A 15,933-nucleotide genomic window follows, 5' to 3' on the forward strand; every position below is an offset into this window, starting at 1 on the left:
GTCCAAAATAAAGCACAGAGTATCTCACAGTCATGAGAGAGGAGATTTCACACTTTACACACATACCAGCCTCAGTTATGTGCATATAGGAAATGTAACACAAACCCCCTGACAGCAGCTTCAACACAATACAAAGTCAGCAACAATATCACAAATCTCAACTATATTCAACCGGAATTAAAGCTAATAGTGAAAAGGTCTGGAGAAACTGTATGCAGAGCTCCAGTTCTGTAAACAAGAGAATGTCACCTTGGGATTTTAAAGAGAGCTCTCATGGGGTGGAGGTCCGACAGGGGTGGGTCTCCATCTCCCAGTTCGATGGCGGTGATACCGAGTGACCAGACATCACAGCGAGCATCGTACGTCGAATCCAGCTGCTGCTCACATGCTATGACCTGTAATACACCAAAAGTATATGCAATATAGAAAAGTTATACAACATTTATAGAAGATATTACACAAGAAATTGTAGTTAAAAATTCAAATTCCAGCAGGGGCTACCACTGCTGGGCCCTTGAGCAAGGCTCTTAACCCTCAACTGTGTAGTTGTATACATAAGAGATAATAGATACTCTGGCATATGACAAATAGGAAGAAAAAGAAAGAAAGAAAGAAAGGAATAAAGAAAGAAAAAGAAAGAAAGAAAGAAAGAAAGAAAGAAAGAAAGAAAGAAAGAAAGAAAGAAAGAAAGAAAGAAAGAAAAGAAAGAAAGAAAACAGGAAATTAAAGAAAAGAAAGAAAGAAAGAAAGAAAGAAAGAAAGAAAGAAAGAAAGAAAGAAAACAGGAAATTAAAGAAAGAAAGAAAGAAAGAAAGAAAGAAAGAAAGAAAGAAAGAAAGAAAGAAAGAAAGAAAGAAAGAAAAGAAAGAAAGAAAACAGGAAATTAAAGAAAGAAAGAAAGAAAGAAAGAAAGAAAGAAAGAAAGAAAGAAAGAAAGAAAAAAGAAAACAGGAAATTAAAGAAAGAAAGAAAGAAAGAAAGAAGAAAGAAAGAAAGAAAGAAAGAAAGAAAGAAAGAAAACAGGAAATTAAAGAAAGAAAGAAAGAAAGAAAGAAAGAAAGAAAGAAAGAAAGAAAGAAGGAAAGAAAGAAAGAAAGAAAGAAAGAAAGAAAGAAAGAAAGAAAGAAAGAAAGAAAGAAAGAAAGAAAGAAAGAAAGAAAGAAAGAACATTTTGAGCCAAATGACACATATCTACAGATATATATAGGATATTAGGAATTGTATTCAGCAGGGTATCGTACAGCCAACTGAAGCAAACCTTACATCATTGTACAGTAAGGCAGAGCAACTTATTACCAAAACATTCATTTAATAAAAAGACGAACACACAAAACACAATATAATATACAATTCTTATCTTAAACCATATACTACTGAGAGACTTCAAACATCTTCTTATAAGAGGAACAGAACACTATATAATACTGAACACTATAACATTATGACAGATTATAAGATAAGAAAGATAAATCCTATATATTATATATCACATGTATCATGTATAGAGTGTTTGGGGGAACAGTAATGCTTGAATATAATGAAAAGAAAGATAAAACCTTTTGAGATAGAAAAGAGCGAGAGATTTAACAGTACAATGATGCAATCTAAAGACAGTAAGCTAAAAGATATGACTGAGAACCAGTCTGTAGATAAATAACAAACACCTCAGAGAGTAAATAAACACTCTCTGTTTTTATGGTTATAACATAAACCCCATACGATATCATTTACCTGATGTCACAGGGCCTCGTTAAACCACAACGGTAAATCTCAGAAAAGCTACTGATGTAATCCACAGCTTCAGGTTCAACTTCACTTTCTGATCCCAGTGCAGTGATTTCTCCTTTCTCCAGTGATTTTCCTTTACTATTGCAAAGAGGCAACTTGTGTACTCTTTGTGTTTTGTCCGCCTCGGGTCCACATAAACTTTATGCAAAGTATAAGGGCACGGCAAGAAAAACTATTTGCAATTCATACGTTTACGGAACATTTCAGGAAGACACTTGCGGCCATCCAAACGTTTTTTTTTTATTCTTCACTCTCAGTTTAGGATGTCTTTTTAAAAGGGAAGGAGATAAACGATAATTGAGGATTAAAAATGGTGTGGAGGAAAATAATTACCTCAGGAGCCATCCAGAACGGCGTTCCGACGGAGGTGTTCCTCCGGAGACGGGTGTTGGTTAGCTGAGCTGATACGCCTAAGAGACGGAGATAAAAAATATATATCAATCGTTTTTTAAACCAAACAAATTACATTTTTTTTATTTAATTCAATTTTATTTGTATAGTGCTTTTAACAATGGTCCCAAACCAACTGCCCCATTTTTTTACCATTGTCCCAAATAGTAGACGTAACAAGCAGATTGTTACTATTGTTGGATCTGTGATGATCGCAAATGTTGAGCTATTTTATGAGTTGCTCAGTAGCTCCTGGTTCCGTAATCTCAAATTACTGTATAAGACTGTAGAAAAAACATTACTCATAATCACACACTCCAGTACTCATGTTAGTTCTCACTCTCCAGTGTTCTGTATTATTTTATGATTTATAATCACACTCTTGATGTCACCCAAATGAGGATGGGTTCCACTTTTGAGTCTGGTTCCCCTGAAGGTTTCTTCGTCATAAGATCTAAGGGAGTTTTTCTTGCCACAGTCACCACGGCTGCTCATCAGGGATAAATACACAATATTCACTTTCAGCATCAGTTCAACAGCAAGCTGAACATTTAGAGAGGAATAAATGATGAAGAAACTCCAGACTCGAATTCAACACAACACACGTGACCTCATTTTGAGCGATTTTTTTTAAGTAGTTGAAAAGAAGGTTTTGTGCTCATGATAATTTTATTAAATATTAATTAGTGTTTGAGTCATTAATATGATTCTATTAATAGAGCAGTGTGCTGAGAGTCACATTCGAGTCTTTTCACATAAAATTATTAAATTAGGTAAAGAGTAATTTGACAAAAATGATAATAAGAACATTATAGCCATAATAAATCATAGCACTTTGAATACTTAAGAACATTTGAAGGCAAAAAAATGTATACTTTTAACAGGAGCACTTTTCTGGAGTAATATTTAACCGAGTGAAGCGTTACTTTAACTGAAGTACATGGTTTGAGTAATTCGTCCGCCACTATGGTTTCATGGTTGAATGAATGATTGGGCTTGTGGTTGCGGTATGACCGTATGCAAAATATAGTGAAACACAGTATCACCATCTCTCAGATTTGTGTAGATGTTACACTTGATGAAACAGGATGTTTCTCTAGTGGAGTAAAAGTACCAAATCCCTTGCTGACTACAGTGAAGGTAAAACTCTTACTTATACAGAACTCTATGTGAATAATGGATGTAGTTCAGGGATCCATTCTCATGAACATCAGATATTTATGAGGTAAGAGTTTTCTATAGTTACACATTTATATGGCAATCATGGGATTTTACTTGTGTTCACTCTACAGCTTCTTGTTTACCACTAATTTAGTTTTTACCTCAAATTCTAAATTTGCCTTTTCAAAAAAAGGCATGTTTTTCTGAAATGTAGTGGAATAAAAAGTAATATAAATATAAACAAATTTAATTGGAGTGAAGGAAAATGTTCCTAGAAATAAAATACTCAAAATAAACATGAAGAAAATGGACCTTTCTGGATCTAACATGTATAAGACATAAGCACAGAGCAACTTCAGTGTGTTTTACAATCAGATAGAGACAATATATAGAAGAGAGAAAGAGAGAGGGAAAGAGAAAACCACTGAAGGCCTCAACGAAATCTTATTACATTACATTACATGCTCCAGTCAAAAACTTTCCAGATGTTTTTCAAAACCCCAGATATTTGATATATTTAAACACTACAGACAACAGTATGTGATATCTCCAGGTTCTTCTTCAAACTGTTACCACAAAGATGGAGATGTCTCAGGATGTGATAATACATTTTCCTTTCACTTAAATTCAGAGACCCAAATCTGTTCTAGCATGACAATGCAAATCCTATGCACAAAGCCAGATCCATTCAGATATGCTTAGCATGGGTTAAAGTGGAAGATCTCCTGCTATATATCTTCAATTCTATTGAAAACCTATGAGATGAGCTGGAACCCTGACTGCACTCCAGGCCTCTTCACCTCATCTACATCAGTAGCAAAGGCTGGATTGATTGGTATAAAAAACAGAACGGTGTAAAAAAAGATGAACTCTTTGTGCTGTCGAAAAAAAAACTCCTGTACTTATATTTGTACTCATGATCTTCCCACTGTTAAGTTACCATCTTCCACAGGGGCCAAAGGAAACAAAGAAAAGAGGAAGAATAGCAAATGAAGCAGTATTCTAGGGGAAAGTGACACCCTGTGATGCGTAAATGGTTACTAGACTCCAAACTACTCCTTTACCTTCTTTCCTGTATGGCTGTATCATGATTCCTTTGTCCAAAGTGGCACTTTTCACAAGTCAAAACACACATTTTGTCTGTTGAAAATGATGTTCCTTTTCGCTAACAAAGAAAACTTAACATGTTTGTCAAATAAACTAATCTAAGAAAGCGTTTACTTTTCATAGCGTACAGGGTTTAAACAAATTGCTGAGACAAAATGCTGAAGAAGTTACTGCTGTTAATGCTCGATAGGTCAGGACAGTATAAAAAGTGCTGGAATGAGTTAGTGAGTAAAGTCCAGCTCAGTGCTAATGACACGGTGTGCAGATATAAAGTGAGTGGCTCGAAAATTCGGAGTAACATCTATGATGTTTTTCCAAATTGTTGTTGATTTTACACTACAGAACATGTACTCTATAAAATGTATAAAATTGTTTAATTGTTTTATTAAACAATTGTATATATATATATATATATATATATATATATATATATATATATATATATATATATATATATATATACACACAATTGTTTAATAGCTTATTAAAAAAATTGTATATACAGTGTAACCTTGATACTCACAGGGGTTACGTTTTATGACCCCTCGCCAGTAACAAAAAATTGTGAGCTTTTGACTCTCCTCCTGATGATTCCTTTTTCAAGGGGAATTGTACATGTACTGTAGTGTAAACTCAACAAAAATTTGGAATAACGTCATAAATTTTCAATTTTTTTACTTGAAATGAATAATACAATAATAAAATAGTTTTTCAAACATTTTTATGTAATTTATTAGTACAAACTCTGTTTTAAAATGTTACTCGGAACCTTTGAGCGTCTCACGGCTTCTCGTGAACGATCAGATTTTTCACGAGTTACTCTCAGTCCGGTTTCAAATGAAAAGGATTTTTTTTATTAATTACCTTCAAATGTTAAACAATATGTCAAGAATGTGATTATTAAATTTATATATTTTATTATATTCTTGTTACAGCATTGTTTTGCCCCAAGGTTCATCACGAGATTCCTGATGCACTTTATGTTATTAAATATTAATTATGCTTTTATAATTTTTTTTTTTTTCTGCACTCAGAATACCTTAGTGTAAAATCATGTAGAAGGAATGTCTAATTAATACTTTTCAAGTTTTGAATACTCTAATCAACATGGACAAATATTAATGCTTTATGCAAATGTATGTTTATTATCAGTGAAACCAAACCCAACATAGAGCATGAAGACTAAATATTCTTGTAAAAGTTTTAAAGTAATTATGGTGTTTCAATTTACATAAATCATCAGTACACCAAACAGAACTTTCGCTGTGTTTCCACACGGACCGTTTTAATTGCCGTATTTGACGTGTGCATCATGGTGATTTTGGTGCTTGATTTGAGACTCGGCGCATCAGTAAAACAAATTGTTAGTCAATAAAAAAAAAAAAATTGGTGGATTTTTATTATTATAATGTTTCTATATCTGAGTAAAGAAAGGATGTAATAAATAAATGTGTGTTGGGTTGAAGGTTTTAATTTTCCCTTTTTATATATATTTATTTACATTTTTAAAAATGATCAGACAGAAATGCTCGCTGCATTAATTGTGCGTAAACTATATGAATCTGCGTTAACGCGCTATTGTGTTAATTCTGACAGCCCTAATATATATATATAGAGCACCTGATTGATTTCGACCATATTTACACCTGATTGTTTTCACATTCACATTTATTACGTTTGCCAGGTGCCTCTTATCCAGAGCGACTTACAGAAGTGCTTTGAAATCTCTATCATTAACTCCATCCTGATACTGGTTGACTGGGACATGGACTAAATACACTTTCAGTCTATAAACTGTAGTTGGAAGGCAGTATAGTAAATAGATTTGCTGATGTCTTTTGCTATAAAGTATGTTAGAAAGAAGTGGGTGTTTAAACATAGTTTGATGCTGGGAAATTTACGACCAAACATACCAACACATACACATACACTCTTAACACACAAACAAAAACATATAAGAAAGTGACCTATAGCAAATTGTTATATTTAAAGACAAGGTGGTTCATTAGGTATTTAGTTTGTTTGTTTGTTTGGTTGGTTGACTGGTTGGTTAGTTAGTTGGGTGATTGGTTGGTTGGCTGGTTGATTGCTAGGTTAGTTGTTTGATTAGATTGTTAGTTAGTTAGATATTGGTTGGTTAGTTATTTTCTTTAGTTTATTTAATCAAGTAGTTAGATATTTGGTCTATATGGGAAATACACCAAAACCGCCGACATACATAATCATTATGTTGTCAAAAAGGTCCTCAGAATGACAATAACACAATAACGTGTGTTTAACTTTTATTTAATGTGTTAGTGTATCACAAATTTTAATGATTTATTTGGAAACACACTCACTCATACACACGCTCTCTCTCTCTCTCTCTCTCTCTCTCTCTCTCTCTCCAAACATTTTTTTCAACCAAATCTCAGAATTTTGGTGACCAAAATCATCCCTGTAAATAATTTATTAATTAATTAATTTACATCCGGATTAATAAATAAGGGTTCATTTTTGTGACATATGATCAACACAATAACAGGAATTACCCTAATAATATAATATAACTCAATCCAAATCCATTCAGTTTCATTTCTTTAACACATTTAACAATATGGCATTGCTGCAACGCAGCTTTACATAATTAAATAGATCGCAAATAAAAACTAATCCTTATAAATTTATCCCTACTGAGTGAGACAGTGGAGATTTTTAAAAGAATGAGACAGTGAAATTTATTCTACGCATATTCCAGCTTGCTCGAAAACTTGGGTCAGAGCGCAAAGTCAGCCATGATACGGCACCCCTGGAGCACAGAGGGTTAAGGGCCTTGCTCAAGGGCCCAAGAGTGGCAGTTTGGCAATCCCGGGGGCTTGAACCCCCAAACTTCTGCTCAGTAGCCCAGCACCTTAAGCATAAGGGAATCCATCCTAACTTAGGTAGCATCAAATGTCCATTCATTACAGTTCCATCATTGTTGAGGTTACCAGGTTGTACATGCTGCACTTTATATGGTAAAGAAACTTACTTCATTCCTTAGCTCTGTATTTTGTTATGCAGCTTCATGTTGTGTGTTGTAGCTCTATGTTGTTTAATGTAGCACCGGGGTTCTGGAGGAACATTGTCTCATTTGACTTTGTACAGCGTCAGCTATATATGGTACAAATGCCAAAAAAGATTGCTTAAAAGCAAAAATGGTTCATGGCAACTGCAGTCGTAAGCCATTGCAGCAGACTGTTTATATTAATTACAGGCCTAATTCAATCTTCATTGTTTTATCCTGCCACAGTAACTTTATGGATCTTTATACTGTGTATAAAGGCAGACTGGCAGAGTGAAGCCAAGCATCTAAAATCACCATGGACATCCCACACCCAACCCATCATCTCTTTGAACTGCTGCCCTCTGGCTGGAGCTAATAAGCATTAAAAGAACAAAACATTTAAAAAAAATGATTTTTTTTCATGTTATTGATTTCATCTACTTTCATCTAATTTACAAGTATTAATAATTCCTACTGGTAATCAAATTCATATGCAATACAATGTATGTGAACACATTCAGGTGAAATAAATGCACAATATATAAAAGCCTTTATTATGTTTTATTTATTTATTACATTACCTAGACTGCCACAATTTCTATGCACTACTTTACAGTGACATACATTATATGGACTAATAGTATTAGAACACATGACTTTTCCAGCCATATGTGGTTCTTCCGCAAACACTTACAACGCCTCCAAAATCTAGTAGAACAGTAAAAGTTCTTATAACATATACGCCATAAGCAATTATTGTATGTATAATATGCAAACATTTGTGCACATCTGAGCATAAGGTTGGTATGTGTTTTTTTTTAAACATCCCTTTCCACATTTAATATTCATTTACTCCTAAAATAACCTCCACTCTTCTGGGAGGATCTTCCACTAGATTTTAGAGTGTGCTTGTGAAGATTTGTTTAGACAGAAAGATGTTAGTAATGTTAAGTACTGATGTAGGTGAGGTGAGGAGGTCTGGGGTGCAGTCTGCATTGTAATTTATCCTAAATCCCGCCCCCACCTCGGGTACTCAGACCACATCTCTGTTATGTTGATCCCAGCATACAGACCACTCAGCAGGCATTCAAGACCAGCTCAAAAACAAGTGAGAACCTGGCCAGCAGGATCCATGTCTGCTCTCCAGGACTGTTTTGAATGCACTGACTGGGACATGTTCAGGGAAGCTGCAACCAATGGCGATTTTATCAACTTGGAGGAGTACACGTCAACAGTGACCAGTTACATCGGCAAGTGCATTGATGACGTGACTACCTCCAAGACCATCACTATACGCTCCAACCAGAAGCCATGGATGACCGCCAAGGTTCGTGCGCTGCTAAAAACAAGAGACTCTGCCTTCAGATCAGGGGACAAGACGGCCTTAAAAACAGCAAGGGCCAAACTGTCCCGTGCTATCAGAGAGGCGGCGCGCACGCCAAGAGAATCCATGGCCACTTCCAGGACAGCGGAGACACCCGGCGCATGTGGCAGGGCATCCAGGCTATCACGAATTACAAGACCACATCACCTGCTTGTGACCGTAACGCCTCCCTTCCAGATGCGCTGAACGACTTCTACGCCCGGTTCGAGGTGCAGAACAACGTGGTGGCAAGGAAGACAATCCCTCCTCCCAGTGACCAGGTGCTCTGTCTAACCACAGCTGAAGTGAGGAAAACTCTATTCAGAGTTAACCCACGGAAGTCTGCTGGACCTGACAACATTCCTGGCAGAGTGCTCAGGGAATGTGCAGAACAACTAGCAGATGTCTTCACTGACATCTTTAACATCTCCCTGAGCAGCGCCACTGTTCGTGCCTCAAGACGACGACCATCATTCCTGTGCCGAAGAAGTCTTCTGTGTCCTGCCTCAATGACTATCGTCCGTTGCACTCACACCCATCATGATGAAGTGCTTGAGAGGCTTGTCATGAGGCACATAAAGACCCAGCTCCCACCCGCACTGGACCCCATGCAGTTTGCGTATCGTCCAAACCGCTCCATGGACGATGCCATCTCCACAACCCTCCATCTGGCCCTCACCCATCTGGATAACAAGGACTCTTATGTAAGGATGCTGTTCATAGACTTCAGTTCAGCATTCAACACAATCATTCCCCAGCACCTGATCGAGAAGCTGAGCCTACTGGGCCTGAACACCTCTCTGCAACTGGATCCTGGACTTCCTGACCGAGAGACCTCAGTCAGTCCGGATCGGGAACAGCATCTCCAGCACCACCACACTGAGCACTGGGGCCCCTCAGGGCTGTGTGCTCAGTCCACTGCTGTTCACTCTGCTGACTCACGACTGTGCAACAAGGCACAGCTCGAATCATATCATCAAGTTTGCTGATGACACGACCGTGGTGGGTCTAATCAGCAAGAACGACGAGTCAGCATACAGAGAGGAGGTGCAACGGCTAACAGCCTGGTGTGGAGCCAACAACCTGTCTCTGAACGTGGACAAAACCAAAGAGATGGTTGTTGACTTCAGAAGAGCACAGAGTGACCATTCTCCACTGATCATCGATGGATCTTCAGTGGAGATCATCAAGAGCACCAAATTCCTTGGTGTTCATCTGGCGGATAACCTCACCTGGTCACTTAACACCAGCTCCATCACCAAGAAAGCCCAGCAGCGTCTCTACTTCCTGAGAAGGCTGAGGAAAGCCCATCTCCTCCCCCATCCTGACCATGTTCTATAGAGGGACCATCGAGACCATCGTGAGCAGCTGCATCACTGCCTGGTTTGGGAATTGCACCGTCTCGGATCGCAAGACCCTACAGAGGATAGTGAGAACAGCTGAGAAGATCATCGAGTCTCTCTCCCTCTATCATGGACATTTACACCACACACTGCATCCGCAAAGCAAACAGCATTGTGGACGATCACACACACCCTCACACACATACTTCACCTCCTACCATCAGGAAAACGGTTCCGAAGCATTCGGGCCGTCACATCAAGACTGTGCAACAGTTTTTCCCGCAAGCCGTCAGGCTCCTGAACAAACATCTGGACTGAACTCTCTCTCACACACACACACACACACACACACACACACACACACACACACACTTACACACAACTGAGTGACTGATCTGTACAACCGGACTCAACACACATACACTTCACACACCCAGGTTTCAGCACCATTCACACCTCTCATTATAGCATAATGTTTACATGCCGTTTGTTGCTGATCTCCGGGACTTGCTCTATTTGCACAATATTCTGTTAATCCCTTTGTCACTGATCACTTTATCTTGATTGCTGCTACCATATTTTTACACTATTATAGAATTGCAAAATTCTGTTTATATTTGTTTATATTTCTGCTACTGTGCACCTTATCCTGTCACGACAGGTTGTACTGGCGAGCTACTGCTATTTTATATTTTGTGTATGTGTATTGTCCTGCACTGTCCTGTGTTGTCTTGCACTGTCTTGTGTTGTCTCTTGCACTGTTTGCACCAGTTGCACACATGCACTTTATGTGGCGAGGATCTTAGTTCCTGGCCCTGTGTTCTTCTGTTCTGTGACTGTTGTTTTATGTTGTTTTATGTAGCACCTGGGTTCAGGAGAAACGTTGTTTCATTTCACTGTATACTGCATCAGCTATATATGGTTGAAATGACAATAAAAGCTTCTTGACTCTTGACTTGACTTGACTTGAGGTGTTCCATAGGGCTTAGAGCTCTATAGCAGGAGATCTTTCACTCCAAACAATGCAAAGCATATTTTTATGGCGCTGGCGTTGTGCACAGGGTTTACACTGTCATGCTGGAACAGGTTTGAGTCTAATATTAAAAGTAAAGGGAAATTTTAATGCACCACATCCTATGACATTTTATACAATTGAATACTTCCAATTTTGGGGTAACAGTTTGTGAAGGAACCACATATGGCTGGAGAAATCAGGTGTTCCAAAACTCCATATTGTGTACCTGTATATACAGTAGGATCTTTATATAGTCATGGTTTTATTGTGCACTTTAAAAACTGTATATGACTGAAAACAAATTCCTTGTGTATGTAAAACACACACACACACACACACACACACACACACACACACACAATTCTGGTTGTAATTATGAGGTCCTGGTCCTCAGTAAATATGACCAGCGATTGTGTGTAGAGAAAAGATGAATAACTTTTACACGGTGTATTTTAACCAAAATTCCGGATCCGGATAAGGAGAACTCATTTGCGTGTGCACCAAGACAAATTGTGCGTGTAGTTCAGTGAGCGTTGTGTGGCCTATTTAGGGAGAAAATACGCCTGAATGACGTCACATGCAAAGTGAAGTGAAGGAAAAAGTATTTAAATGAGTTCTCAAGGACAGGGGAAAAAATATGTAATATGTGTACTACATATGACACAAATTAAAGGCAGTAAAAAGTGTTAAAAAAGACCTTTTATCTCATAAAAATTTTATATGCATATACTCTATATATTTGCTTGTTTATTTACTCTCAAAACATTAACAACTAAATAAAGCCAATCTGCTCATTAGGGTCAATAACTTAAAATCTAATTATTAGATGATTATTATGATTGTATAAATAAGACATTTTTGAGTAACCTTAACATTATTTTGGAATTGATTCACATGTAATTGAATGCAAATTTGTGACAATATTTGTAATAATTAAACAATTGTACTACATTTTTTTATTTTTTTTGTATTTTGTCTTGAAATAGAGAAATTGTACACATATTTAATTTGTTAGCAAATTAATTTTTCCCCTAAACCGTTCTTAGTTAGAGACTTTTTCATTTTCAGCACTCATCAATTCTGGACCTGTAATGCACAAACAATCCACTGACCAAGTCCCCAAACAGAAAGTAAGGTCATATTTTTAAACACAATTCGTGGTTTAAAAAAAAAAAAAAAAAACTCATTATAAGGGACTCAGAGAAGTTTTGTGTAAATGTAGCTCTAGGTGGCGCTACAATTTGCATAATACAAAAACCACTTAACATTAAATCTTCAAGAAACTGAAGAAAGTTTTTCTTTTCCAATAGTCTCCAACAGTCCAAAAATCATGCCAAAAATTAAACCCCAGCAATACTCTGCAATCATATCTTATGGCTACTTCACCAAATATGAAGTTTAGAAACATTCAGCAACAAAAACTAATAACAATGAACAGAAACTGATCTCATTTGTAGCTCTGGGGGGCTATAACACACATTGAAAGTGAGTTAATTTCTTAAGAATGACTTTGGTTATGTTTTGCCTTTAACATAAACAAAATTCAATGACAGGCCCAACAAAAAAAGACCCTAAGAAGATCATTAGCAGAGATAATAGTTACAGTGGGTACGGAAAGTATTCAGACCCCCTTAAATTTTTCAATCTTTGTTATATTGCAGCCATTTGCTAAAATAATTTAAGTTAATATCTTTTCCTCATTAATGTACACACATTACCCCATATTGACAGAAAAAAATTTTGGACATTTTTGCAGATTTATTAAAAAAGAAAAACTGAAATATAACAACCAGTCAGAGACCGAGAGCCACATTTTTGACTGTGTTACTGCAAAGAGCCACATCATACACATGGGCACACATGAACATCACCCATCCCTTCCTCTTACACACACACACACACACACACACACACACACACACACACACACACACACACACATCTCTGCTCAGCCAGATTTATAGTAAATGTCACACACCAACATAATGACAGAAATTGACTCCTACAGTTTTAAGACCACAGGACAGTCATTTTTAACAATGAACATTGTGTGCACTGTCTCACACACAAACTCTCAGTTTAAACAAGTCCACGAACAGAAATATAATAATTTACAATAGCGTTTTTCTTTTACTATGCATGTTACTTAGTGGGACTTTTGGCATCCTTGCCTTGAACAATCCCCTTCAAATCTGCCTCGTATTCCGCTGTTGCCACTCAAAGCAATTCTTTCACACGTGTGTCAGTCAGAACAGATCGATGCTTTGATTTCACGTGTTTCAGGGTAGAAAACACAGACTGTGTTTTTTTTAATGTGCGTGTTCACTTCGTTAGAGTTCAATACGGTATTTATGTTAAATGCGCATGTGCGTGAGATGAATATACCGCAGGGGGGGGCAGTTAATTTTTACAAGGGGCCACATGAGAAACCTGAATTGTGTCAGAGGGCCACACCAACGATCAAATTTTAGGGATGCACCGAAATGAAAATTCAATTCAAAAGGCAATGAAATCCATAATTTTTTGTGTTATGCCTTTTGCCTTGGCACTTTCACTGGAAAACGTTCCTGCCTTTTCAAAAACGTCCTGTACAGACGGAGTGCGCATGCTCGGATTGACTTCACTTTTCTGCGTCGCGTTCTTCTCATATTTAAAATGGCAATCGGGATGTTTGGATTTCAGGTGATAAATTAAACCTAACGTGGAGAAACTGTTTGCAGATACACCCCCTCTTGAAATGTCAGCATTGCATGTTTTGCAAATTGCTCTCTGCACACCGCAGACATGTTGCTCTTATCCAGATAACCGTGTGCTGCTGCGCTTTTTTATTGCGCCATTACAATTGTGTTTCTGCCGTGTTGTTTCGGTGATTTTAGGTATTTCGGCTGAAAATTTTCGGTGCATCCCTGTACTTAATGATTGGCCTCACGCGGGCCGGACAGGGACGTACAAAGGGCCTGATTTGGCCCAGGTCTGATATACCGCAAAGTTTCCCAGTAGGGGCATGCTCATTTAAGTCTTAAAAATACCGTATTGAACTCAAGCGAAGCGAACACGCACATTAAAAAACAAACAAACACAAACTTCGATATGAACGTAAGAGCCGCATGAAACCAGCCAAAGAGCCGCATGCGGCTCACGAGCCGCGGGTTGGCCACCCCTGATTTAGTAGAAGCACCCTTTTGATCTAATACAGCCATGAGTCTTTCTGGGAAAGATGCAACAAGTTTTTCACACCTGGATTCAGGGATCCTCTGCTATTCCTCTTCGCAGATCCTCTCCAGTTCTGTCAGGTTGGATGGTAAACGTTAATGGACAGCCATTTTTAGGTCTCTCCAGAGATGCTGAATTGGCTTTTAGTCACAGAGTTGTTGAGAAGCCACTCCTTCGTTATTTTAGCTGTGTGCTTAGGGTCATTGTCTTGTTGAAAGGTAAACCTTAGGCCCAGTCTGAGGGCCAGAGCACTCTGCAGAAGGTTTGCGTCCAGGATATCCCTGTACCTGGCCGCATTCATCTTTCCCTCGATTGCAACCAGTCGTCCTGTCCCTGCATCCAAAAAACAGCCCCACAGCATGATGCTGCCACCACCATGCTTCACTGTTGGGACTGTATTGGACAGGTGTTGAGCAGTGCCTGGTTTTCTCTACACATAACGCTTAGAATTAAGGCCAAAAAGTTCTATCTTGGTCTCATCTTAGCAAACATTTTAGCAAACTCCATGTGGGCTTTCATGTGTCTTGCACTGAGGAGAGGCTTCCGTCGGGCCACTCTTCCATAAAGCCCCGACTGGTGAAGGGCTGCAGTGATGGTTGACTTTCTTTAACTTTCTCCTATCTCCCGACTGCATCTCTGGAGCTCAGCCAAAGTGATCGTTGGGTTCTTCTTTACCTCTCTCACCAAGGCTCTTTTCCCCGATAGCTCAGCTTGGCCAGACGGCCAGCTCTTGGATGGGTTCTGGTCGTCCCAAACGTCTTCCATTTAAGGATTATGGAGGCCACTGTGCTCTTAGGAACCTTAAGTGCAGCAGAAATCTTTTTGTAACCTTGGCCAGATCTGTGCCTTGTAACAATTCTGTATCTGAGCTCTACAGGCAGTTCCTTTGACCTCATGATTCTCATTTGCTCTGACATGCATTGTGATCTGTAAGGTCTTATATAGACAGGTGTGTGGCTTTCCTAATCAAGTCCAATCAGTATAATCAAACACAGCTGGACTCAAATGAAGGTGTAGAACAGGGGTGTCCAATCTTTTCCACAAAGGGCTGGTGTGGGTACAGGTTTCCATTCCAACCATAAAGAGCAACACCAAATTCTACCTGTTTAAATCGAATGATTTGTATTTTAATTGACTATCAGGTGTTCCCTTGATTGGTTGGAATGAAAACCTACACCCACACCGGCCCTTTATGACAAAGATTGGACACCACTGGTGTAGAACCATCTCAAGGATGATCAGAAGAAATGGATAGCACCTGAGTTAAATATATGAGTATCACAGCAAAGGGTCTGAATACTTAGGACCATGTGATATTTCAGTTTTTCTTTTTTAATAAATATGCAAAAATTTGTATAATTCTGTGTGTTTCTGTCAATATGGAGTGCTGTGTGTACATTAATGAGGAAAAGAAATGAACTTCAATGATTTTAGCAAATGTCTGCAATATAACAAAGAGTGAAAAATTTAAGTGGGTCTGAATACTTTCAGTACCCACTGTATAAAACCGTAAGGAATTGCTAAACAA

General features: G+C 38.1%; 1 protein-coding gene across 1 annotated transcript in view; it reads right to left on the reverse strand.

Annotated features, from left to right (window-relative positions):
• Window positions 1-245: 245 nt before the first annotated feature.
• The window catches only part of LOC124385313 (myosin-IIIa-like), a 52,345-nt gene continuing 36,657 nt past the window's right edge, over window positions 246-15,933 (reverse strand). The window contains exons 6-7 of the mRNA XM_046848565.1: window positions 2,122-2,198; window positions 246-395 (exon numbers count right to left, since the gene is read on the reverse strand). Of these exons, the coding sequence (XP_046704521.1) occupies window positions 246-395; window positions 2,122-2,198 (227 nt within the window). The remainder of the gene's footprint in view (window positions 396-2,121; window positions 2,199-15,933) is intronic.

Source organism: Silurus meridionalis, chromosome 4 (assembly GCF_014805685.1).
Source record: "Silurus meridionalis isolate SWU-2019-XX chromosome 4, ASM1480568v1, whole genome shotgun sequence".
Lineage (NCBI taxonomy): Eukaryota > Metazoa > Chordata > Actinopteri > Siluriformes > Siluridae > Silurus > Silurus meridionalis.